Source organism: Erpetoichthys calabaricus, chromosome 10 (genome assembly GCF_900747795.2).
Source record: "Erpetoichthys calabaricus chromosome 10, fErpCal1.3, whole genome shotgun sequence".
NCBI lineage: Eukaryota > Metazoa > Chordata > Cladistia > Polypteriformes > Polypteridae > Erpetoichthys > Erpetoichthys calabaricus.
In genome coordinates, this window is record NC_041403.2 from 4,077,891 (window position 1) to 4,105,886 (window position 27,996).

The 27,996-nt window shown below is 47.3% G+C and overlaps 1 protein-coding gene across 1 annotated transcript in view; it reads right to left on the reverse strand.

The window, feature by feature from the left end:
• Positions 1-27,996, reverse strand: part of dab1a (DAB adaptor protein 1a) — a 280,483-nt gene that overhangs the window by 45,830 nt on the left and 206,657 nt on the right. The window contains exons 4-5 of the mRNA XM_051932968.1: positions 15,206-15,345; positions 13,759-13,857 (exon numbers count right to left, since the gene is read on the reverse strand). Of these exons, the coding sequence (XP_051788928.1) occupies positions 13,759-13,857; positions 15,206-15,345 (239 nt within the window). The remainder of the gene's footprint in view (positions 1-13,758; positions 13,858-15,205; positions 15,346-27,996) is intronic.

Genomic DNA, 27,996 nt, shown 5'->3' on the forward strand with positions numbered 1-27,996 from the left:
ATCTTGTTCAGACTACTGGAGGTAAAGCCGGCTCTCTACGTACCGTGGCGTAGTGGATATGCTCCAATCTGCTTTGGGTCTAGTTCTGGGTTAATCATTCCTGGTTCAACAACTTCTTCAGTGTGGGCCGGGCCTGCCTGATCCTAACCTGGCTCTGATGGCCTCAGTCTTACTGGACGAGGTCTTCTTGCACTGGAGCCAACCCAAGGAAGGCCAAGACCCAAGGTAAACTGACTCTTCAGTATGGCTGAACGAACCCTATTCTTTTTGTTCCAAGTCTTGATGAACTAGGATTAGCTTGACCAAGACAAGGTATGTCTACATACAGTCTACTTGAGCTAAAGCCAGCTCTCCATGGTGGACTGGCTCCCTCTGTGTTGGGTGTTCTTCAGGCCTGGCTGAACTAAAACTGGCTCTGGCCTCCGTTTACTTGTAACCAAGCCTGGCTGTGAGAGGACAGGGGTGTGCTACACACGGGACGGACTGGACCTCAACAGACTTGGGCGGCTGGCTCTGTTCAGATGGGGCTTCCAGATGGGCTGAGCCTGTCTGAACTTACTCTAAGCTAGCTACAGTGAGTCTAGTAAGACTTGATTTCCAGTCATGTGAAAAAGTAAGTAACACCCCACTGAAACTGTTGACTTTTTCTGAAGAGGCAAACAGAAGATCTTCAGGAAACAGTGTCTACAGACAGTAGTAGTTTGAATAAATGACACATCAAAATTGACATAGCATATTCATGCTGATAATCTAAAAGTAAGTCCACCTCAACATTTCTTACCACTTCAAATCCATCCAATTACAGTCAGGTGTTCCAGATGAGATGCCAAGAACCTCATCAGGGAGTCTGCAGGCAGACCCGGTCTTATTTAAACCTCAGATATCGAGGGTCTGGAGTTCTCTTTGCTACGGACGTGTGCACTGTAATCATGCCAAGATCAAAAGAGGTCTCGGAGGCCTTCAGAAAGAAGGATGGGGATGTTGACATGCAAGAAGTTTCATAAAGATCTTGCAACTGAAGGAACTGTGCATGGAGGAGAGGACCAAAATGTCACTGCGTCGATGTCCGAGAGTGACAGGCAGTTATGCAAAATGCCTACAAGAAGTCGTTTCTGCTAAAAGGGGTGATAACACCTTCTGAGGCTGGGAGTGGACTTACTTTTTCCCCAGCAGACTATCATCTCTATTATGTATCAAACATGACGTCTGTCTGTCCTCTTTTCACGAGAGAACTACTTAACGGATTTAGATTGTGTTTTTTTTCTAGAATTTGCTTGAACAATCTGGTTGATTTTGCCACTTCTCTCATCGCACCAAGAATCACAGTTCGCTTGCAGGAGCGATATATTCACGCTAATCCGAGAAAGAAGGATGTAGATGTCTAGGAGTCCGGCAAGGGGGTTTAAAAGATCACTAAATTATCTGAAATTAATCACTCCACTCTAAGGAAAATCATCTCCCATTGGTGTGGATTTCAAATGATTGCTAATTTGTCCAGGACTAGGAAGACCAGAAAATTTAGGCCAAGAGCTGACCGTTTGACACCAGATGAAGTCTCCAAGAACTCCAAAATTCCATCATGGGATGTGCAGGTAACTGTTGATGTTAAAGTGCAGGCATCAACAATCAGTTTGAGACACTCTTGACATGTCTGTGAGACGTACCAGGAAAAGCCTTTGCTGTCCAACAAGAACATTAACATCTAGGCAAGGACCAGGCTTTCTGGACAGATGAATCAAAGATACAAGTTTGTCTGACCACAGTAAATGCAGACACGTTTGACAGCACTTCAGGAGAAGATCCCCATGCTAATTTATGAAGCATGGTGGTGGAAAGGTTTGGGTTTGCTGGACTGCCTCAGGGTCTGGGCAGCTAGCAGTCACTGAATCATCTACAACTTCAGCCTCAAAGTGTGCTTTTGGGGAATGTGAGGCCATCTGCCCGAAAGCTGAAGTTGAACCTAACATGTAACTTTCAACAAGACAAAGACTTGAAGTACACAAGCAAATCCACCAAGGAACGGCTCAAAGAGAAGAAACGGAAGAGTTGTGAACTGGCCCAGTCAAAGCCCCGAGTTGAATCCCATTCAAAGTTTGAAACAGACCAGACATGCAAGACCTATAACTGTGCATGGAGGAGAGGACCAAAATGTCACTATGTCGATGTCTGAGAGTGACAGGCAATTATGCAAATTGCCCACAAGAAGTCATTTCTGCTAAAGGGGGCGAGAACTCCTTCTGAAGCTGGGAGTGGACTTGCTTTTTCCCCAGTAGACTATCATACACTATATTGGACAAAAGTATTGTGACGTCTGACCATTACACCAACAGGGACTTTAATGACATTGCATTCAAATACATAGACTTTACTATGAAGACGGTCCCCCATAACAGCTTCCACTGTTCTTGGAAGGCTTTCCATAAGATTTTGGAGTGTTTCTGTGGGTATTTGTGCCCATTCATTCTGTAGCACATTTATGAGGTCGGGCACTTGTAGCAGTGCTACTGAGGAATGAAACTTCAAATCCCAGCAGTCCTTGCAGTGGCTCTGATTGGTCGTCTGCTGTGGGTGCAGGGGCTGCTGGAGACAAGGAGGCTGGCGTGGCATTTAAAAGGGGGTCAGTTCTACAGTGAAGAGAGAAGTCTTTTGTGTTTTGTGTCTGGAGATGCCTGTCTGTTTGCCAGATTCTTGTTTTGTCTTGGATCATCTCCTGTTTTGGTGTATGGACTGTCTGGTGTCTTCAAGCTGCATGGGGACAGTCTGAAGATTTGTTGTCGTCCTGAGAAGAAAGGAGCGCTCCTGATCCCATTCACACATCCTCATCTCCTCAGGAAATACTGGTAGGACTATCTTTACATTCACATAAAAGATAAAGAAATCATCGTCATATCAATGTTATGGATCTTAGCTGGGTTTTTTAGTCCGCTACACTGGACAAGAAGGCCTGGCTCACAATCTCCCTTCCACTTCAATCCAAAGGTGTTCGATGGGATTGAGGTCAGGGCTCTGTGCAGGCCACTCAACTTCTTCCACGTCAAACTCATCCAACCCTGTCTTTATAGACCTTGCTTTGCGCACTGGGGTGTAGTCATGCTAAAACAGAAAAGGGCCTTCCCCAAACTGTTTTCATAACGCTGGAAGCAGACCGTTGTCCAAAATGTCTTGGTAAGCTGAGGCATTAAAAGATTGCCCTTCACTGGAAGTAAGAGGCTGACCCCAAACCATTATCCCTCCTTCACCAAACTTTGAGATTGGCACAATGCAGTCAGGCAGGTAACCTTCTCCTGGCATCCACCAAACCCAGACTTGCCCATCTGAGTGCCAAACAGAGACGTCACTCCATAGAACACGTTTCCCCTTTCCACAATCCAGTGGTGGTGTGCTTCACACAACTCAATGTGACACTTGGCATTGGACTCAGTAATGTGAGGCTTACATGAAGCTGCTTGGCCATGGAAACCCATTCCAGGAAGCTCCCACTGCACAGTTTTTGCGCTTACATTAATGCCAGTGGAAGTTTGGGAATCATCAGTAGAGCGTTGGCGACATTTACACACCATGCGCCTTAGCAGTCGTTGACCCCGTTCTGTGACTTTATGTGGTCTTCCACTTTGTGGCCGAGTTGCTGTTGTTCCTAAACGCTTCCCATTCCAGTAATACCCCTTACAGTTGACCGTGGAATATCCAACAAGAATGAAATTTCACAAACTGTCTTATTGCAAAGGTGGCATCCTATCACACTTGAAGTCACTGAGCTCTTCAGAACGACCCATTTGGTTTTACAAATGTTTGTAAATGGAGACTGCATGACTAGATGTTTGATTTTACACACCTCTGGCAATGGGTCTGATTGAAACACCCAAATTCAACAATTAAGAGGTGTGTCCCAATACGTTTGTCCACATGGTGTACTGTGTTGATATTCAAATAGGCTGGAAGAGTCAACAATTTCTGTGGGGTGTACTTACTTTTTCACATGACTGTAACTGAATGAGGCTAAGCTATTGGCAGACCAAACCTGGCTGAACTTAGTCAGGGTCTGAGTGGACTGGGCCTTGGGTATTGGAATAAGCCGTTAGAAGAACAAGCCCGGTGATACGGTTTCTTCACACTGGGGATGGCCTTGCAGGACTGGATGTAAACGCATGGAGTCTAGTTACTGAATGGTACTTCAAGCCTGGGTCTTTTGTACAGAAACAACCTCTGGATGATCCAGCCTGGTGATGGTCTTGCCAGAATGGATGAGGTTTAACTCCAGCTGAACAAGGACTGGTAACTAAATGGTACTACAGTCCAGGGTTTTTTGTAAATAGCAAGCTCTGGTAGGACAGGCCTGATGATGCCGCTTCTTCACTCTGGGCCTGGTCTGGATGAACTAATTCTGGTTCTACCTAACCTAAGCTCTGGTAGGATGCCATTTGTCCATATATGACCTACTTCAGAATGGGCACAGACTAAGTGAACCAGCCTGGGTTGACGTGTACAGACTCTTGCTGGACTGGCTCTGCCCACATTTTGTAAAACCAGACCTGCTTAGACACATTCTTTACTGTTAGCCTGACCTGGCTGAGCTAACCCCGTGACTAACTGGACTGCGTCTATATGTAAGGTGCCTAACTCTGGGTAGACCAGACTTGGTTACATGGCTTCTTCATTCGGAGCCTGGCCTAGCTAAACTAAAACTGGTTCTATTTGAACTGCACTAGACCTGCTCTGCTAGGGTGCCACACGGTCTGCTTCAGGACAGGTACAACCTAATTGAACTGACCCCGGGCTTAAGTGTATTCGGTCTTGTTGCACCAGGCCTGGTTCTGGGTAGACCCACACACTGGTACTTCACTCTGGATGAACTAAACCAGCTTCTGTGACTACCATGTCATGCTGAGCCGGATGTATGGGCACTGAGCCGAGCTCTGACAGGATGGGACTTGATAATCAGTCTACATCAGGATGGAGTAAACCCAATCAAGGTCAGCCTCGCTAAACCAAATCTTGTTGACCCATAATAATAATTCTTTACATTTATATGGCGCTTTTCTCACCACTCAAGGTGCTCTCTCATTGAGAATGGGGAGCCACTTCAACCACCGCTAATGTGTAGCGTCCACCTGGATGATGTGATGGCTGCCATTTTTGTGCCACCATGCATGAGCTGTTAGGTGGTGAAGTAAAGAGAGACAGGGGATGATTAGGGGGCCAGATTGACCAGGCCATGGAGCAAATCAGAATACCCCACGGTCTTTATTAAGGATGCTGATGGATGTTTTGTGACCACAGAGAGTCAGGACCTCAGTTTTACGTCTCATCTGAAGGACAGAACCATTTTTACAGCACAGTGTCCCTGTCACTGCACTGGGAGAATTGGGATCCATAAAGCGCCTCCTGCTGGTCTCACCATCACATCTCCTAGCATCAACCCAAGGTTTTCCTAGATGGTGTTGTATACAAGTACTGGCTGGGTCCAGTCATGCGTAGCTTCAGGTGGATGGCCAGTTCTGAAGTCCATGTGGTGTGGCTCCTGACTTCCTGAATACTTACACTGTCTCTGGTTCTGCCTGGACGGGGCTCAACTGTACACAACCTGCATCAAGACAGCATCAGCCTAGTTGAGCCAAGTCTGGTTCTACCTGTGCTTAGTCTTGTGAGACTGAATCTAACTTCACCAATCCCTGACCTGATGGGATGGCGCCTGACTGTCCATAGTCAGCTTTATGGTACATTGAATGCAGGTTGACTAAAGCTTGACTCCCCTGATTCTTGTTGGACCAGATGTTTGTGTACTGAGCTCAGGTTCAGGTCCTGCTTAAATAAGCCTAGATCTACGAGAACTCAGTGTGCCCAGGCCTGTTCTACTGTAGCTACACCATATCTGCTTTAAGCAGAACAGGGCCAAGCCTAATTGGACTGAAGGTGGACGTACGCCGTCTTTCTGGATCACGTTAAACAAAATGACGACAAGCAGGACCTGACAAAGACGTGCAGCCCTCTCATGCAGGCCTCTATAATGAGCCCCCTGAGCCTCAAGGCCATAGACAATAGCACAGCCACACAACTGAGGTCCCTTAGTGACAGATAATGACAAGGTGACCAGTCAAATTACAAACACCGCCTCCCTGCGACACCCGGTGTAAGAATTAAGAATAAAAATGCCTTTCCACACCAGAACATATTCAGACCCTTCACTTTTTGCATATTTTATTATTTTGCAGTGTTGTGCTAAAACAGTTTAAATTCATTTTTTCCCTCGTCAAGCAACACTCAGTCTCTCCAAATGACAAAGTGAAAACAGGATCTCAAAAATCTTTGCAAATTTATTAAACATTAATTTATTAAAAATATCCCACAACTCGAGTATTCACAGCCTTTGTTTTGGCTCAGGGGCACCTCATTCTATTGATCACCATTGAGATGTTTGGAGTGGTCAATTAAATTGACTGAACAGATTAGGAAAGGCGCGTGCACGCACACACACACACACACACACACACACATCTATGGCAAGTCCCACAGGTGAGCAAAACTCAAGCCATGAGGCCGAAGGACTTGCCTGCAAAGCTCAGAGATGGGACTGCGTCAAGGCTCAGATCTGAGGAAGGCCGCAGCGTCGAAGGTTCACACAACCCTTAAATAGAAGATGTCTGGAATGACCACAACTCTTCCTAGAGCTGGCCATGTGGACAAACTGAGCAATCAGGGGATGAAAGGCCGAGGTGAGAGAGGAGGCCACAAACCTGATTTGTTACTACTGCCGAGTTCCAGAGTACCTACAGTATGTGCCGGTGGCAGAAACTTCCAGAAGGTTACCCACCACTACAACACTAGACCGAGCTGGGCTTCTTAACACAGTGGCCAGACAGAGGCCTCTCCTCAGTAAAAGACACAAGAAAACCTGCATGGAGTTTACAAAAAGGAAGCTAAAGTCAAGTCAAGTGGCTTTATTGTTGAAACATCGATACAACATATTGCAGCATACAGTGCCACAAAATAACATTCGATGGGACTCTGGTGCAAAATCTACTGAAACTGATGACAAGAGCAAGAGAAGTAAAGAACTACACATAGATAAATAAATAAATATAAGGTGAGTAAATACATAGTAACAATTAGAAGAACAAGAAGAACAAGAAGAAGAACAAGAAGAAGAAGAAAGGAAGGAGACAACTAAGACCAAACAAGTTAATTACCAAAAAATGGTCACTAATTAAGATGATGGTTACAATGAAAACCTGCAACCATTGCGGCCCTCCTGGACCACACTTTGACACCCCTGTCCAACACCTATACCACCCTTGTGAAGAAAATGTAACTGTCCTCCCCTAAACTTGGTTATGCCATCTTTAGTAGCAGCAACTGCAATCAAACACTTCCAATAACAGGAGATCAGTCTTGGGCATGGCTGTGGAGAAATTCTGGCCAAATATGTTCTCTTCAGAATTGCTTTAATTCAGCCTCATTGGGGGCTGTCGAGCATGAACTGCGCATTTAAGGTCCGGCCACAACATCTCAACAGGGTAAAGTCCAGGTCTTTGTTGTTTTTTGCATTGTATTAAGTATGTTTGGAGATCAGAAACAATGAAGAAGCCAAAAAATGAGGAAATCAGGTAGGGGGCAAATACTTTTTCACAGCAATGGGTCTGAAAGCTTATTTCAATGAGACATTTCTGCTTTTCCTAATCTGTTAAGACAACTGAAGTGACCACAGTTGGACTCCAAACGTTTCAATGGTGACCAGCTGAATGGGGGGGGGGGGGGGGGGGCGCCCGAGCTCTACCAGCTTGTCTCAGTGAGATAGTTCCAACGTGTTTATTTTAAATACATTTGCAATAATTTCTAAAGCATTGTGTTTGCTTTATCATTCTGAGGTAACAAGTGTTGATTGATGAGGGAAAAAAATGAATTGAAATGATGTTAGCACAAGGCTGTGACATTAAAAAAAATGGAATGGTATTCATTACAGCAAGGCGCTATATAAGTGAAGCAAAAGACACACCTTCAGGATGAAGGCAATTAACTGAAGCATCGCACCTCTACTGGGTGTCAGTCTGCATCTTTCATCAAAACCTTTGGACCCCCGCTCTAAGGTCACGCGGCCCCCTGCTCTTATTGAAATGTATTACCGCCAAGCTCTCTGAATGCCGCCATCTCTTTCAAGTTAATTTAGTTCGCGGTGCGCCTATCCGCTCGGAGCACTCCGGAATATGCATGAGAGATGTGGCGCCGTCGCTTGCATGATGAATGGACACAGGCTTCCGAGAACAGACCCAGTCAGGAATTCATAAAAATAAACGGCGAGCAGGCGGGTGGGAGAGACGTGGAAGGGGGTGGGGGGGCACTCTGTCTGCACAACGATTTAAGGGGAGGGAGCAGCTGTGCCCAAAGATAAAGGGGGCAGCGTCTGCCTCCAGCTGGACAGGTAAGCTGAGTAACTGCAGTAAGGGAAGCTGATGACTACTCTGCACAATCACCCCCCCCCCCCCCCCCCCCCCACATTTCACAACTCGCTACATGCAAACCCCCCACTCACGCTTCGTGACAGAGTGAAATCTGACCTGCAGGGGGTGCCAATGAGCAAAGCCACAGCCAAGGGAGCAGAACAACGAGAGGCAGTCAGAGGTCAGCATCCAGAAGCAGCCCACTGAGTACAATCAGCCGGCTGGGGTCAATAAGAGTGAAGACGAAGGGCGACGCCAGTGGATGTGAGATTACGGCCTCCGGCAGGCTGTGCGCCGTGCACATTAATATTTGATTAAAGCCGTGTTAATAAAAGATTTCATTTTCAACTCCGTCCTCTCCATTTTCTTTTCTATAATTAAATCTGCTCACTCCAGGAGGTCAGTAAATTCAAGAATTAAACAGGCTGCGCTTTGGGCTCGGGGTAAAAGCAGCTGAATGGACATGGGACCAGAAGGTAACAGAAAACGATACCCACAAGAGGAGAGACCACCCCAAACCAAATAGATGAAACCAAATCCTAACCACAATCCTCCAGTCCTATCCCATATCTACCCTAAGAAATGTAGGTGCCCCCCAGGCCCCACCACTGCCATCTTTACAGGGAGCAAAGAAATAAAATGAAAATTGGGGGCATATTTGCCACCCTGCGTGGCATATGGGGCTCTACCTAAACATGAGGTCATATCCCAGTCATAAGGGTCCTGACTTGTCTTATATCCAACCGAAGTCATTCAGGGGGCCATCATCCTAACACTGGACACAACAGAGGGTTAAAAACAAGAAGGGAAGTGGAGACCCCATTTTACACTCCACATACCATATGAGGTAACATCTAACATACAGAGCAAGTCCAATCCTTATACTAACTGTCCAGGCTTATTGTAGACCACCAGTAAGAGATGCAGAGTACCTCCTTTTCTCAGCTACCCCCCCCCCACCCCCAAATGGATGGAAAGTGACAACCTCACCCCCCCCCCCCATTGGTATATTATGTTCTTCTTAAGTATATTGAAGTCATGCCATCAAAAAATAGTCCACATCTGAGACTTGAGGATGTACCACCCAGTACCCCACCTTTCCCTCACACAGGGCACAGCACGATTCTAAAAACAAAATGGGAAGTGGGGACCCCATTTTCCAGCCCACCTCCTACACATAAGGTCATATCCTAATCCTAAAGGTCCAGGCTTGTCTTCTAACCAGCCTAAGTCATTCGGGTGATGCCCTCATCCTAACACTGGGCACAGCAAGGAGCAAAAAACAAGATGGGAAGTGGGGACCCCATTTTCCAGCCCACCTCCTACACATAAGATCATATCCTAATCCTAAAGGTCCAGGCTTGTCTCATAACCAACCTGAGTCCTTCAGGTGATACCTTCATCCTAACACTGGGTACAACAAGGAGCTAAAAATAAGATGGGAGGTGGAGACCCCGTTTGCCACTCCACACAGCATATGGGGTAACATCTAAACATACAGAAGAAGACGTATCCTTACGCTATATCCTAACCCTATAAGTCCAGGCTGGTCTTCTAACCAGTCATTCAGGCGATAATCTCATCCTAACACTGGGCACAGCAAGGAGCTAAGAAGAAGATGGGAAGTGGGGACCCCATTTTCCAGCCCACCTCCTACACATAAGATCATATCCTAATCCTAAAGGTCCAGGCTTGTCTTCTAACCAGCCTAAGTCATTCGGGTGATGCCCTCATCCTAACACTGGGCACAGCAAGGAGCAAAAAACAAGATGGGAAGTGGGGACCCCATTTTCCAGCCCACCTGGCATACGGGGCTCCTGTTTCATATAAGGTCATATCGTAACCCTATAAGTCCAGGCTGGTGGTCTAACCAGTCATTCAGGTGATACTCTCATCCTAACACAGGGCACAGCATGATTCCAAAAACAAGATGGGAAGTGGGGACACCCATTTTCCAGCACACCTGGCATACGGGGCTCCTCCTAAACATTAGATCATATCCTGATCCTAAAGGTCCAGGCTTGTCTCATAACCAACCTAAGTCCTTCAGGTGATACCTTCATCCTAACACTGGGTACAACAAGGAGCTAAAAATAAGATGGGAGGTGGAGACCTCGTTTGCCACTCCACACAGCATATGGGGTAACATCTAAACATACAGAAGAAGACGTATCCTTACGCTATATCCTAACCCTATAAGTCCAGGCTGGTCTTCTAACCAGTCATTCAGGCGATAATCTCATCCTAACACTGGGCACAGCAAGGAGCTAAGAAGAAGATGGGAAGTGGGGACCCCATTTTCCAGCCCACCTCCTACACATAAGATCATATCCTAATCCTAAAGGTCCAGGCTTGTCTTCTAACCAGCCTAAGTCATTCGGGTGATACCCTCATCCTAACACTGGGCACAGCAAGGAGCAAAAAACAAGATGGGAAGTGGGGACCCCATTTTCCAGCCCACCTGGCATACGGGGCTCCTGTTTCATATAAGGTCATATCGTAACCCTATAAGTCCAGGCTGGTGGTCTAACCAGTCATTCAGGTGATACTCTCATCCTAACACAGGGCACAGCACGATTCCAAAAACAAGATGGGAAGTGGGGACACCCATTTTCCAGCACACCTGGCATACGGGGCTCCTCCTAAACATAAGATCATATCCTGATCCTAAAGGTCCAGGCTTGTCTCATAACCAACCTAAGTCCTTCAGGTGATACCTTCATCCTAACACTGGGTACAACAAGGAGCTAAAAATAAGATGGGAGGTGGAGACCTCGTTTGCCACTCCACACAGCATATGGGGTAACATCTAAACATACAGGAGAAGGTGTATCCTTACGCTAACTAGCTTATTGTAGCCCATCAGTAAGAGATGCAGAGTACCGCCATTTCCCATCACCCACCAGGTGGCTGGAAAGTGACAACCTCAGAACCCCCACCTCCCCCAAACTAGACATATTATGTTCTTCTTACTAGAAGTTGTGCCCTCAAAAAAATAGTCCAATTCTTACACTCACTCTAAGACTTGAAAGATGAACCCCCACTACCCTACCTTACACTCACACAGGGCACAGCACAATTCTAAAAACAAGACTGGAAATGGGGACCCCATTTTGCAGCCCACATGGCATACGAGGATCCTCCTACACATAAGGTCATATCTTAACCCTATAAGTCCAGGCTGGTCTTCTAACCATTAATTCAGGTGATACTCTCATCCTAACACTGGGCACAGCAAGGAGCTAAGAAGAAGATGGGAAGTGGAAACCACATTTGCCACTCCACACAGCATATGGGGTCCTACCATAATAAAAGGAAGAAGTCATATCCTTACACTAATTGTCCATGCCGATCTCATACCTACATTAAGAGATGCAGGGAACCCCCATAAGCCAGCACCCCTCTCAGATTGGACACAGCAAGGAGCTAAAATGAACCAAGATAGAAAGTGACCATCTCAACTCCACGTGGTATACTGGGGGGGGGGGGGGTTCCACCTAAACATAATACATGAAGCCATGCCCGGACAACATTGTGCAGATCTGTCTTACACTCACTCTAAGACATGAAGAGGACCCCCCCCCCCCCCCCATATCACCCAACCTCTCCTTCATACAAGACAGTGGGATTCCAAAAACAAGATTGGAAATGGGGACCCCATTTTCCAACCGACCTGGAATAAAGAGCTCTACCGAAACATGAGGTCATATCCTAATCCTAAGGGTCCAGGGCTTGTCGTATACCCATCTTGAGACATTCAGGTGACCCTCATCCTAACACTGGGCACAAAGAGGGGCTAAACAAGAAGATGGGAAGTGAAGGTCTCATTCGGTTAACCTAAACAAGCAGATAATCCTCACACTAATAGTCCAGGCCTATCTTTTACTCACATTACTGTAAGAGGGTCCCCTCCATTACCCCCACATTGGACACAGCAAGGAGCTAAAATAAACAAAGATGGAAAGGGACGACCTCCACCCCACAAGGTATATGGGGCTCCCACCTAATCATAATACATGAAGCCACACTCTGACAAAATTGTCCACCCCATTACCCAACCTCTCCTTTACACTGGGCACAGAATGATACTAAAAACAAGATTGGAAGTGGGGACCCCCATTTTTTGAACCTTCATGGCATATGGGGCTCTACCTAAACATGAAGCCATTCCTAATCCTTACTGTCCAGACCTGTCTTATAAGTCCCCTTAACACATTTAGGAGACCCCCCGATTAGCCAGTACTTTCCGGACACTGCATACAGCATGATGCTGAAAACAAGACTGGAAGTGGGGACCCCATTTGTCACCCCACGTGACATACAAGGCACTACCAAAACATGATGCCATATCCCAATTCCAACTGTCCAGACTTATACCCACAATAAGAAATGCAGAGTACCTCCACTAAAGAGTACGCCCCCACCATACACTGGGCACAGCATGGCACTAAAAATAAAGACAGAAAGCGAGGACCTTAACCCCATATGGTATGGGGGGGCTCTGCCTAAACATAATGTATGAATCTACAAAATAGTCCAAATCTGTCTTACACTTGCCCTAAGAAGTGAAGATGCACCCCCCCCCCCCCCCCCCCATTACCCGACCTCTCCTTTACACTGGGCACAGCATGATGCTGAAAACAATCCAGTCTCTACTCTAATCATTTAGACTGGCATTCCAATGTTCTTTTCTCATCAGGTTCCTCAGCGTTCCAGGTACCTGTCCCAAAGTCCAATATCTCGATTAGAAGTGGCCAGCAGTCAAATACCCACTTAAACCTGGCATCTCCAATCATGAGGTGTTAGTATTATAATGCAAGCACTTGGCACTTCTATACCCAGTATCTCCTTTGACTATTCATTTCTCGCTAATCTAGACTGGCATTCAAATGTCAAATTCTCCCGAGGCCTCCTAATGTTTCACCTCCCTGTCCCAGTGTTCATTATTATCAATTATCAGTATGCAGAGGTCAAATGGCCACCTAGCCCTGGCATCTCCAACCCTCAGGTGTCAGTGTAAATGGGCAGCACTTGGCACTCGAATACCCTGTCTCTGTTCTGAGCCTTCACATCTCATTCATCTAAGCTGGCATTCAGATGTCCACCTTTTGAAAACTCTGCCCACCTTCTAGAGATGGCAGCACTGTGCTTGCCTACTTTACCCGAGACGCCAGCAGCACTCCAGTTCCTTGGCTTCTACCAGGAGCTTTTGGCATTCCTCTCACGTGCCGAGTTATTGCAAGTAACCGTGAAGCACAGGACAGTTCCAAGGCCGCAGGGATGAATATTCGGCGGTTTTGCTCAGTCATGCGTTTCTCTCACTCACCCCCGTCTTTTCATCAAAGATCTTGATTCCTCCAAAGGAGACGGTTAAAAAGATTTTCTGCTTGTGTTCTCCTTTTGAGCGAGCAGCAGCAGCGATTCCCTGCAGAAAAAAAGAGAAATGGAAATGAGCGAGGACAGAAGAGAAGGTGCGTGCAGAGCAGAGGCTCACCAGCAGGGGGAGCAGACGAGCCACTGAAGTGACTTCCTCAGAACAGTAACAGCTCACTGCAGTGCTTAATCAGATGGCACTCTGGGACACGCTACGTTTTATAGTGTCTTTCATAGTCTAAGTGGATACCAGCCAATCAGGCATCTGAATGCTAAAAGGTTAGCATCTGGGGGAGGAAGCTGTGAGTTAAACTGGGGACAGAGGGAACCCTGAGGCTGGCAAAGGGGTGACAGACAGGAGGCAGCGTGACCTGGCATGTCATAAGGAGTGCTGGAGCATTTGGTTATTCATTATAAAGTGTAAGCAGACGGTGCACACACTGGCAATAGAAATACCAGTATGATAGTATGGGCACTGCCAAGGTGGGAAATATACCTTATGTGAGCGCAAGGTACCCTGAAAGGGCTATAGGCAGGGCATCAGTAACAACCTGAAAAAGATGGGCATAAGGCCACACTGGCACACTCATGGGATTACATGGTAAAACAGGCAGAATGGGTGATGCCATGGAGAGCTGGCCTGCTATGCCAAACAGAAAGACTCAAAGATGCTTGGACACCAGAGAGTGCTACGGGGAACTCTACACGGGTGTGCCCAGTGCCAGTGTGGCGACTCATGGGTTGAGTAAAAGGTGACCACCGAAAAAGTATTAAAGATACTGGCAGGTCTTGAAACAACTGGAGCAAACAGCGGCCAGAGCCAGAGGTGGGCAGTGGGAAGGACGGACAGATATAAAAGGAAAAAAGGAAATGCATGTGAGGAAGACGGAGGCTTGAACCCGCGGTAGTAGGTGGTACTAAGTGATTGGGGTGAGGGGGGTGTTGGTCACTATTGTGGGTACTTTATTTGGAGCCTGGAATATCACTTTGTTATTTGTTTAAAACATATTTGTAAAAAGGTGCAAAACAGATGAATTAATAGATGGATGTAAAAGGCACCACACAATAGACAGATGTTAAAAGAGACATGCGTGAGAGGCACTACAGGATAGATAGATATGGAGATATGAAAGGAGGATAGATAGATAGATAGATAGATAGATAGATAGATAGATAGATAGATAGATAGATAGATAGATAGATAGATAGATAGATGGCCCTATATAAGACACATAGTTAAACATGAGAGACGCTGTATAATACGAGTGAGAATAAAAGGCACTATATAAGATGGACAGGTATGAAAGGCACTATATAATCAGTCTGAGATCTTCATGGTGCTTGACTCAATTCTTCTGCTCTCTTAAATGCAATTCAAATCCGTGCAGAATGGTGCCCACCTTGAGCTGTATCATGGCATCCTGGCACAGCTTGTCTCCTCGTGCCGCTGTCACCTCCTCGATGCCAATGAGTTTGGCTTTGTACCGGATGCCATCTTCTTTAAAGCGCCTTATAAGGCCCGCTTCACTTCGGTCTTGACCTGAAATTGGAAGAAAGATGAGATCAGAGGTCATCCATCAGGGGTGGGGAGGTGCAGACTGAAGAGCCGCTGAAGCCACCAGCCCAGAGAGATGCGGGGGAGGGGAAGCTCATTTGCCATCAAGCAGCCTTCTGCAGGTCAATGTAAAATCACAAGGTGGACACATTGACCGACCGACTGACCGCCCACCCACCAGGCAGCCCCGCTAGCCGACACACTGACCCCTCCCCCACGTTCGGCGCACTACACCTCCATCAATTGTTTTTAATTTGCAGTCTTTAATGGCAGTGCCCCTCACCGAGCCCATGATGGGTGCAGGACAGGCGCCCCAGATATTACAGGCACAGGAGCCAGCAGGCTTCGGCCTCCCCGGTGACACTTCATCTCCACGGCTGATTAAACAGCACTAGCGCTGGGGGTGGCGGCACTTGGGCAAGGTGACTGGAGCAGACAGGCAGTCCTACTGCAGCCCGCACCTTATCCATCATGATTTCCTCAGGACGGCGCGATTGGCTGTGAGCGGCAGGCGAGATGAGCAGCGCCCGGTGATACCGTGAAATTAATGAGCCTCTCATCGGCAGAGAGAAGCGGCCAATCATCTGAGCCGGCAAGTTGAGGAGAACGAGGCCCTCGCTAGATGGCCGTCATTAACCCCTCTGATGTGAAGTGGCGGGCAGGGAAGCCACCATATCCATGTAATACACAGGGCAGGGGTAATGATATTGGGAGGCACATCTAATCATTAGTTTATATAGCGGCTTTCACCAAAAAAAAAAAAAAAAAATTTCACAATATAAAGCTTTTTATGCCCTCCATCACCACCAGACTACTAAGCTTGACTGGGTCTGCCCACATCATTAAGACAAAGGGTGCCAGGGATGCCACCTAAATGGAATGAGTAGGAGCCAATTAGGTGACACGCAGTTCCGCCTACACTTCATATTGTATTTTGCATCAGGTCGCCCCACAAATAAAACTTTCAGCATCCTGAAACATCTCCAATTCCATCTAGAGGACGTGTGGAGGCCCAGGAGCACCAAAGCACGACGCTTGGCCCCGGGGCGACTCCGAACGGTTGGCACACCGCTGCAAAGTAGGCCAGCGCTCGGCCTCGTTTCTGATTCCTGTTCTCACAAACTTTTCTGCTATTTTTAGATTCCATTTGAGGCCAGAAAAGGAGGCCACCGATGTGCAAGCAAGTGTGCCGCCACTCGCATGGCAAGGCATTGTGGCCATCGGACCGCTTGCTGCTTCAGATGCCCTTCTGGAATGGTGAAGAAGCAAACTGGTGTCCAGCAAGTAAGCTCTGCGTTGTGGAGCTCACCTGGCTGACCACCCTTCACATCAGCATCCTCTGAGTGTATATAGCGCCTTTCAGAGTCGGCACAAGCCCACAACACCACAAAAAGAGTTGGCATCGGGAGGTGGGCTGACAGAGGAAAACGACATGGCAGACACTGCTGGCACATTGCGGGACCCCGCAGAGATGACTGGGTGAGGTGCCATCAAGCAAACTGACACAACACGATGATGAAGCAGAGCCTGGCACTCAGTGAATGACAGACGGAAAGGGGCGGGACTTACAACTACACAGAGGGCACCTCTCACTGGCATCAGCTGAGTAAAGGAGGGTGTGACCAGTAATCGGAGTAGGAAGGGTCTCCTCAAATTGCAAAAGTTGAAAAAAATGTAAGGGCAGAGAGAGAGTGCCACCTGGTGGGCAGTTAAAGCAAATGGAGTTCTTTTGACTGGACTTTGGCCTTTATTTGCAGGTCAGGTGGTATAACGGGGTGCCCAGCCGACCCCAAGGTTCACATTCCAAACACTGATAGCTAGCAAAAAGAATACAAGGTGCCAGTAGGCATGGGCCTGGTGACCACCTGTAGGCCTCTGCTCAGGGTGGGTGACAAGACACCTTTCATAAACTTAAATGGCACTAAGGGAGGTGAGAGTGACCGCAGTTCACAGTCATCACCATAGGGCAGCCACCCAAATGCAATGCCCTGTGACCCTTGTAAGATGGCAGCACTGACTGCCCACACACACTTAGCCACACTGTCCCACCCTGCCCGTGTGCCCATAGACTGTTATGACCTGCATGTCAATTATTCTTCTGGGATGGACACTACTGACCCTTCTGCCCTGCACCACCAGTGGTAGTGCCACTCAACCCTCTGCACCATTAACGCTTTGGCCCACCAACACGAGTTCCTCTGACCCTCCTGATCAGCACATGACCAGTGTGTGGGCTAAACAGCACCGAGTCTTCAGCCCCACATCACTAAATAGTGTGACCCCCCTGAGCTATGTGTCTCAGACCCTTACAACCTGCCAATGATAGACCATAATGACCCTCCTGCCTCGGTGCCTCCTGCCAGTGAATTACTGGCCCTCCTGCTTTGTCAGACCACCGGCCACAAGGACCCTTATTGCTTGTGTGAACAGGACTTATCTTCTTGGTGAATTCCTGGATCTGATGAGCTAAACAGCACTGACCAGCCTGTCCCATATCTTGACCCAGGATGACCCTCCTGTCCGCCATCACCAACTATACAGGCTTGACCTCTGCATCAATAACCTTCCTGACCTGCATCACCACCTACTGACCCTCCATCCCTCATGTGTCCCTTGACTCTACTTCATGGACATCAGCTGCCATGCCATCCTCTGAACCATCAACCCTGACCTACCTGGCCTTCATGACCAGTGCATTAGATGTCCAGCACTGACCCATCAGTCACACATTACTAACCATAATGTCCCACCTGCCTTAATATGGGCTGACCTTCCTATTTGACACCACTAGTCACACTGATCTTCCCTCTCCAATCGTCTGCCACATGTGCTCCTGACGGTTAAGACCCTTCTGGACTGGACATTATGGACCCTCCTGCCCAACACCAATACCAAGAGTGACTGTATGGTCTTATGTGTCCTGCCAGTTCTGCTCTGTGACTTCCTGAACTTTAAGGGCTACACACTACTGAGCCTTCTGTATCACCACCTCTACAAGCCATTCTGACCCTCCTGCGCCAGACCACCGGACACACTCACCATCCTTCTTTGGGTGTCCCACACTGCCATGACCTGTACATCAATAAATCATTGTGGTTATTTGTCCTGTATGTCACTGCCCCTTTTGTCCAGTTCCGCACATCACTGACCTTCCTGTTCTGTGTGTTGCTGACCATCTTCCCCATCCTGCAGATTACTGACTCTACTGTCCTTTGTGCTGATGACCCTTCCACCCTGCTGCATCACTGACCCTCCTGTCCTACCCTGTATGTCACTGACCCTTCCAACACTTCTTGGGTGCCACTGACCCTCTCCCCATCCTACATGTCACCGGCCCTACTTTTCTTTGTGTTGATGACCCTTCTGTCCTGCCCTGCATGTCACTGACCCTTGTGTCCTGTGTGTTGCTGTCCTTCCTGTCCTGTGTGTCACTGACCCCACTATCCTATCCAACACGTTGTTGACCCTCTCCCCATCCTGCATGTCACTTACCTTACTGTCTTTTGTGTTAATGACCCTTCCACCCTGCTGCATCACTGACCGTTCAGTCCTGTCCTGCGTGTCACTGACTCCATTGCCTTATCCCACATGTTGCTGACACTCTCCCCAATCTGCATGACACCGACGCTACTGTCCTTTGTGTTGATGACCCTTTTTTTTAGTCCTACATGTCACTGATCCCCCTGTCCTGCATATCATGTGTGTCACTGACCCCACTGTCCTATCCTGCATGTCGCTGACCTTCCTGTTCCGTATGTTGATGACCCTTTCAATTCGTCCTGTATGCCACTGACCCTCCTTTCATCCTGCATGTCACCGACCCTACTGTCCTGAGTGCTGATGACCTTTCTGTCCTGCCCTGCATGTCACTGACCCTACTGTCCTGCATGTCACTGACCCTACTGTCCTGAGTGCTGATGACCTTTCTGTCCTGCCCTGCAAGTCACTGACCCTCCTGTCCTGCATATCATGTGTGTCACTGACCCCACTGTCCTATCCTGCATGTTGATGACCTTCCTGTCCCGTATGTTGCTGACCCTTTCAACTCGTCTTGTGTGTCACTGACCCTCCCCTCATCCTGCATGTCACCGACCCTACTGTCCCGAGTGCTGATGACCTTTCTGTCCTGTCCTGCATGTCACTGACCCTCCTGTCCTGTGTGTCACTGAGCTTCCTGCTCTGCACATCTGTTCTTTTTTTTCTTTCTTATTCCCTTCCCAAGAGAGCCCCAAATGCCAAGTCCAGAAGCGCTGCCCGCGATGCACCTGGCATTGAGCCTCTTGAATCATCTTTTCCAGGTGCCCGCAAGGCTCCAAGGAGCAGCGCTGGTGCAGTACAAAGCGGCCGCGGCCATCTTTAAGTGAGGCTTTTTGTGCGCCGCCGTCTCTGCAACACGCGGGCATAAATCTTCCGCCGACTCCCAGGAGGCTGATTCTCGTTCCGGCAAATAGATTGTTGCCAGTGAGATGGCAGTGTGGGGAATCGATAATGTGCCTTAGAGGAGTTGCTGTCTGGGAGGAGCAGGGCCCATCCAGACAGCAAGACAAAGTCTGAAAGCCCACCCCACCATCATGCCCACTTTTGGAGTACCACTCAGGGCTTGGAGGTCTGACCAGCAGCGTGTGTGAACGCAGAGTCTGCCATCCTGCCCCCATGCATGTCAGCTAATTTTTTTTTAAAATGTGTCCAATGTAAAGAAAGACGTGCTCCACCATAAGGGGGTCTTTGTCCTCATCTACCTGCCAATCAGAGCTGATCAGATGGCCACCGGGGAGTAGCACTTATGTTATATAGTTGTAGGTGGTCTCAGGGTCTTCCCAAGATGATTCTGGTCACAACAACATGAGGGTAGACAACACATCAAAGGGCAAGGGGGGCACATGGGGAGAGGGGGGGTTCAGGCATGACTGACACGCTAGAACTGATGGGCAGACTGCTACAGAGAACCTAAGGTGGTGTACATCATGGGAGAGCAAGAAGGCTACAATCAGGAGTCAAGGTTCAGAAGAGTGGAGGTGGGCATGGTGGGCAAGCATGAGCTACGGGCAGTCATGTTCAGGGTTAATTGCGGGTATGGGCACAGCATACTTGGCGAGTCTGGACATTCACTAATGTAAACACTTTGCTCAAGGCTTGTGATGCCAATACACTTGATAGAACAATCAATGCCAGCAGAAAGTGTGGGGTCAACAGCCTGGCATAGGAACACTTGGGGCCCTGGCTTTGCTTTACTGCACAGTGTAAGGTGAGGGATGTCCTGACTGCCATCGACAGCTTGATAGGAAAACAGGAAGGCGGGTAGTGCCACTTGAACCCTGGCTTGGGATGGACATTGCATGTTCTCCTAATGGTTTTTATGGATCTGCAAAAATTAATTCATTTACCTATGTGAAGGTTGGCATCCCCTACAGAAACCAATTAGCATTCATCACCTGTCATAATGGCACCTGCATTGTCAAAAGAGGGTTCACCCAACGATTGGAGGATTGTTTCTTTATGCTCCTGTTACACCTTCAGCCATCCTTACCAGGGCAGGGTGGTAGCGTAGTAAACAGCAGGGGACCTGGGTTCAAATCCCACTCACCATCTGTTTGGATTCTGCATGTTCTCCCTGTGCCAGAGTGGCTTTCTCAGGGTCCTCCCCGTGCCATTCATTGTCAACACTAACTGGGCAAGTGTGGCTGCATGCACAAGTGTGCCCAATGATGAACTGTAGGGCACCATCCACAATTTGAGAGGATAAAATGTTTAAAGTATTCAGGTATGGGTGGCACACTTCATTGTGGCAAGAATCCGGGTTCAAATGCAGGCCTGGTCCACCATCTATGTATGTGCAGCCTGCATGCTCCCCACCCCCAGTCTCTAGTTGTGAAGTCAATTGGCATCCAACCTGGTCTGTTGTCCCCACAGCCCTCAACAGGACAAGCAGACTGGACAGGACTTCAGGAGTTGCCCTGACCGAGGCAAAACGACACAGCATTAGGGGCACTGCCAAGATGACCATCCAGCCAACTGACATAAAGTGATGGTGAGGCAGAGCCTGGCAGCCAATAAGTGACAGATGAAAATGGGGTGGGACTTACAATTGCACACACCCCACCCCCCACCCCCCCCCCCCCACCAACCACACACACTGGTACAGGCTGGGTAAAGGAGGGTGTCCCCAACAATGAAAAGTTAAAAAACATGGGGAGTGACAGTGAGAGAGGGGTCTTCTGTCCGGACTTTGTCCATTTATCAGCAGATCAAGTGTTTGTGGCCCAGTCATATGGGTGTAGCAGGGTGCCCATCCATCCCTAAGGTTCACATCTTGAGTACTTGATGCCCACGGCTGACAAAAAGAAGAAAAGGTACCAGTGGGCGGAGCCTCTGCTCATGGTGGGCGACGAGGTGTTGTTAATGAACTTAAAGGGCAGTGCAATGCAGGCTGAGAATGAGGTGGCACACTGATCAAAGTTGTTGCCTCATCCCATCAGGGTCCAGGGTGCAAATCTCAAGACAGTCAATGCCTCTAAGGTGCCCCCCCTTGCATTTCCTCTGGGTGCTACTGTGCCCTCTTAAACCCCACTAAATGGGTCCTGTAAACTCCGTGTGTATGTGCACCGTGCTTGTTTGAACTCGGCTCATGCCAACGACAGTGCCCATGACCCTTAATGGAAAGAGCGGGCTTTGGTGCGGTCTCCGTGTCTGTATAAAGGCACTATATGAGAAGGCCGAACAAAGTCTGACAAAGGCTAAACACGAGGCCAGCGCTCTCTCTGAACGGCTCCAGCCTCGAGCTTTCCAGCTATGAGTCTCCGCATCTCCGTGACCGAAAGTGACAAGAGGCGTAATCAGAGGTCTGATCCCAGATCGAGCGTGTCACGAAGGAAATGCCGAGTGTCGCCTACTCATAATGGCTCCACAGGCCCTTAAATGGTTGCAAGCGACTCTGCAGGTCCCGAGCTCCGAGTTCGCGAAGTGTCACAGCAGCCCGCTTCGTTGTTGACTGACCACCGCGTAACTCAGTGTGACAGCACTTAGGGCTCCATCGGCCGCTCAGGCAAACAAATTGCAGGAACACTGTGTTGGCGGGAGCGCTTTGTTCAGGGACATCAAGGTCACTTTTGAAGCCCCTGAGGGAGTCGACTGAGACTGTCGTGGTCTCCCGCGGGGGGTCTTTAATACATTTCAAAGTGCATTAATGAATGAAGCCCAGCCGCTGAGCTGCACAGTGCACCGTCTGCCTGCCTGCCACATTTCAGTCAGTGCCTACCTTTGTCTGCCGCTGAGACTGGGAGGTAAACAGCTCAGTTGTCTGCAGGGGGAGCCTTGCCACGCTGAACACAGAGAGCACATGTGCAGCCACATGGCATGCTGCCTACCTCCTGCAATATGTCTGATGCCGACTCTTCTCTGCTGCAGATGCTCAGGGGCAAATAGCTGAGAACAAGTGACAGGCACAACAGCAGAAAAGGAGGGGGGGCAGAAATGCAGATTGGGTGGAGTTAAATACTTGGATGGGAGGCCCGACTAGGTGGGTCCATATGCTAGAACGAAAGGGCCTTACCAAGAGGAATGAACATGTAGCAGGGGGGTCTCGATATTACAGAGGGTGGAACTGCCAAAGCAATGAGGTGGAGGGGTCATGTCATCGCACTAGAATGTGTGGTGACATTAACAGTGTGTGATGAAACACCTGACTAAATACCGGAATGGGAGGGGCTAATCAAGAAAAAAATGGAAGGAAACAGGCAAACTGATAGGGTCCCAATGCAAGTGTGGGCGGGGCTAACCAAGAAAAATGGGAGGTAGCAGATAAAATTGTAAGTGCCCCAGTGTTAGTGTGGGCGGGGCTAACCAACGAGGATGGGAGGGAAGTACTAAGTGGAGCGGGTGTGTCTTAACACTGGAATGTGTAGATATTAAAGTAAAACGATTAAGTAGTTGAATGGGAGGGGTTAACCAAGAAAAAAAAAAGTGGGAGGAGACAGGCAGACTGATAGAGTCCCAATGCAAGTGTGGGCGGGGCTAGCCAAGGAGAATGGGAGGGAAGAACTATGTGAAGTGGGCATGTCTTAACACTGGAATGTGTAGATATTAAAGTAAAAAGACTAAATAGTTGAATGGGAGGGGCTTACCAAGAAAAAAATGGAAGGAAACAGGCAAACTGGTAGGGTCCCAATGCAAGTGTGGGCGGGGCTAACCAAGGAGGATGGGAGGGAAGAACTATGTGAAGTGGGAATGTCTTAACACTAGAATGTGTAGATATTAAAGTAAAAAGATTAAATACTTGGATGGGAGGGCCGACTAGGTGGGTCCATATGCTAGAATGAGAGGGGCTTACCAAGAGGAATGAACATGTAGCAGGGGGGGTCTCGATATTACAGCAGGTGGAACTGCCAAAGCAATGAGGTGGAGGGGTTGTGTCTCGGCAATAGAATGCGTGGTGACATTAACAGTGTGTGATGAAAGACCTGACTAAATACCTGAATGGGAGGGGCTAACCAAGAAAAGAAAAATGGGAGAAGACAGGCAGAATGATAGGGGTCCCAATCCAAGTGTGGGCGGGGCTAACCAAGAAGAATGGGAGGGAAGTAGCAGATAAAATTGTAAGTGTCCCAGTGTTAGTGTGGGCGGGGCTAACCAAGGAGGATGGGAGGGAAGTACTAAGTGGAGTGGGTGTGTCTTAACACTGGAATGTGTAGAGATTAAAGTAAAAAAATTAAATAGTTAAATGGGAGGGGCTAACCAAGAAAAAAAAATGGAAGGAAACAGGCAAACTGATAGGGTCCCAATGCAAGTGTGGGCGGGGCTAACCAAGAAAAATGGCAGGTAGCAGATAAAATTGTAAGTGCCCCAGTGTTAGTGTGGGCGGGGCTAACCAACGAGGATGGGAGGGAAGTACTAAGTGGAGCGGGTGTGTCTTAACACTAGAATGTGTAGATATTAAAGTAAAAAGATTAAATAGTTGAATGGGAGGGGTTAACCAAGAAAAAAAAAATGGGAGGAGACAGGCAGACTGATAGGGTCCCGATGCAAGTGTGGGTGGGGCTAGCCAAGGAGAATGGGAGGGAAGAACTATGTGAAGTGGGCGTGTCTTAACACTGAAACGTGTAGATATTAAAGTAAAAAGATTAAATACTTGGATGGGAGGGATGACTAGGTGGGTCCATATGCTAGAATGAAATGGGCTTACCAAGAGGAATGAACATGTAGCAGGGGGGTCTCGATATTACAGCGGGTGGAACTGCCAAAGCAATGAGGTGGAGGGGTTGTGTCTCGGCAAAAGAATGTGTGGTGACATTAACAGTGTGTGATGAAAGACCTGACTAAATACCTGAATGGGAGGGGCTAACCAAGAAAAGAAAAATGGGAGAAGACAGGCAGAATGATAGGGGTCCCAATCCAAGTGTGGGCGGGGCTAACCAAGAAGAATGGGAGGGAAGTAGCAGATAAAATTGTAAGTGTCCCAGTGTTAGTGTGGGCGGGGCTAACCAAGGAGGATGGGAGGGAAGTACTAAGTGGAGTGGGTGTGTCTTAACACTGGAATGTGTAGAGATTAAAGTAAAAAAATTAAATAGTTAAATGGGAGGGGCTAACCAAGAAAAAAAAATGGGAGGAGACAGGCAGACTGATAGGGTCCCAATGCAAGTGTGGGCAGGGCTAACCAAAAAGAATGGGAGGGAAGTACTAAGTGGAGTGGGTGTGTCTTAACACTGGAATGCGTAGAAATTCCGGAAATTATACTGTAAAATCAAGTCCCGACTTATACATGGGAGAATTTAAACGTTAGTAGATACGGTATTCAAGAGATGGAGCGCCAGTGAAGAGACAGTCACATACGCAAATACAGAGGAAAGGTGCTGAAGGTACACTTGGGGCAAGAGATCGCAAAGACTTTTAAATTATTCTGTTTTCTGTCTTCAATAGGTACCGTGGCTAATAAAAATATAAAAGTATAAAACTATAAAGGCATAGGAAATTTATATTCTTTGATATCTGAGATAATCCTGTACAGCAATTTTAACCAAAATCTAAAACGTAATGGTTACATTTTTACAAAATTGTGGTGTTCTGTTGGGGAACAACTCCACTGAAGAAGGTAACGGTGGTTACCCAGACCACGTTGTTGGATGCAAAGGGGCCCCCAAAAATGTTAAGTGGCTTCGCATTGTCCTGCTAAAATAAGCAGGGACGTCCCTGAAAAAGACGTCGCTTGGATGGCAGCATATGTTGCTCTAAAACTGTATGTACCTTTCAGCATTAATGATGCCTTCTCAGATGCGCAAGTTACCCATGCCATGGGCACTAACACACCCCCATGCCATCACAGATGCTGGCTTCTGAACTTTGTGCTGATAACAATCCGGATGGTCCTTTTCCTCTTTGGCCCGGAGGACACGACGTCCATGATTTCCAAAAACAATTTGAAATGTGGACTCGTCAGACCACAGCACACTTTTCCACTTTGCGTCAGTCCATCTCAGATGAGCTCGGACCCAGAGAAGCCGGCGGCGTTTCTGGGTGTTGTTGATGTATGGCTTTCTCTTTGCATGGTAGTGTTTGAACTTGCACTTGTAGATGTAGTGACGAACTGTGTTAACTGACAATGGTTTTCTGAAGTATTCCTGAGCCCACATGGTAATATCCTTTACAGAATGATGTTGGTTTTTAATGCAGTGCCGCCTGAAGGATCGAAGGTCACGGGCATCCAGTGTTGGTATTCGGCCTTGCCGCTTACGTGCAGAGATTTCTCCAGGTTCTCTGAATCTTTTGATGATATTATGGACAGTAGATGATGAAATCCCTAGATTCCTTGCAATTGTACGTTGAGAAACGTTGTTCTTAAACTGCTGGACTATTTGCCCACGCAGTTGTTCACAAAGTGGTGAACCTCGCCCCATGCTTGCTTGTGAACAACTGAGCCTTTTGGGGATGCTCCTTTTATACCCAATCATGACAAACACCTGTTTCCAATTAACCTGTTCACCTGTGGAATGTTCAAAGCAGGTGTTTTTTGGACATTCCACAACTTTCCCAGTTTTTTGCTGCCCCTGTCACAGCGTTTTTGGAAAGTGTTGCAGGCATCAAATTCAAAATGAGTGAAGATTTGCAAAACAACAATAAAGTTTATCAGTTTGAACATTCGATATCTTGTCTTCGTAGTGTATTCAATTGAATATAGGTTGAAAAGGATTTGCAAATCATTGCATTCTCTTTTTATTTATGTTTTACACAACGTCCCAACTTCATTGGAATTGGGGTTGTACTTAACAAGAAGCCGATTCTTGCTGTTAATTAAACCCATTATTTAATTCCAGGATGTACTGACGTTCTCATTCTGTCACTGCAGACATTCCTAAAACTATTATCTGTTTCTTCTAAGAACACTGTCAAATTGTTTTGGTGGCCTGAGAGATCAACCTCATCAAGACATTCACCTTTCTTTATTTTCAGATATTGTGTGATGGCACAGGTGAGTTGGTTGTGTGGCAGCTCATTTTGTGTCTCGTTATTGTCTGGCTGCTAAATAAGGAAACAGAAACAACTAAGGGGCCTGAGTCAAGTTAATTAAAATTAAGGCAAAAGAAGTTAATTAGCAGCAAATTAATTAAGAAGAAGGTTAGAATGAAAACCTGCAGCCACTGTGGCCCTCCAAGACTGGAGTTCGACACCCATGCTTTACACGAACTGTGTCTGACAATAGCATTCAAGCAAATGAGAAATGATCGAACCGTGTGCTTGGTTGGAAATGTTTTAGATGTGGGCAGGACTTTTCCAAATCTCTTTGCATAAAGTCTTGTCTCGCAGGGCTTGAAATTTTCTCTCATGGGATTTCACTTTCACGAATCTTTAATTTATCACAGACACACCTCTTCATTGGGAAGAAACAATACTTTTTCCTGATGGCAACACAAATTAGATGATCAACAAGTGTCCGACTTAAAGTTGAAAGCTGGGCAATATCTATATACTTATGTCATATTGTAACGGCCGACTCCTTACCCGGACGGCAGCTACACCTCCAAGACCTGTGGCCTGGATAAATTACTGAGCCAAATCTAAATAACAAATGAAAATTTTCCCCACAATCGACAAGTTTAATCAAGCACGCAAAAAACAGATGATACGTAAAAATAGGTAATTAATTATATTAAATGAGCAATAACAAGAAAGAAAATGCACAATATATATATATATATATATATTATATATAACCCTCCACCAAAGCAACAACACCATATATATATATATATATATATATATATATATATATATATATATATATATATATATATATATATATACATACACACAATAAACCCTCCCTTGCCCCTGTAACATATAACAAACAAAACAAACAACAAAAACTGAATGAGATACGGAACTGAATGGTCGTGAACTTGAGTCCAAATATATAATAGTCCTGAAATGCAGCTGACTGGTTAACCGATACGTGGAGTGTTTGTATTTCCCGGAAGAAAATGGAGCAGCCTCACAGTGAATCCTTGGCGCGTGGCGGATGATGAAGTCCGACCCCGGGGTCTCTCGTGATGAGGGTATTGAAGTAAGTCCGGCGGATTGAAAAACAAACTGGATGAAAATGCGCGATGTGGAATACAGCAGGTACAAATGGCTCGTGGTCGTGAAAAT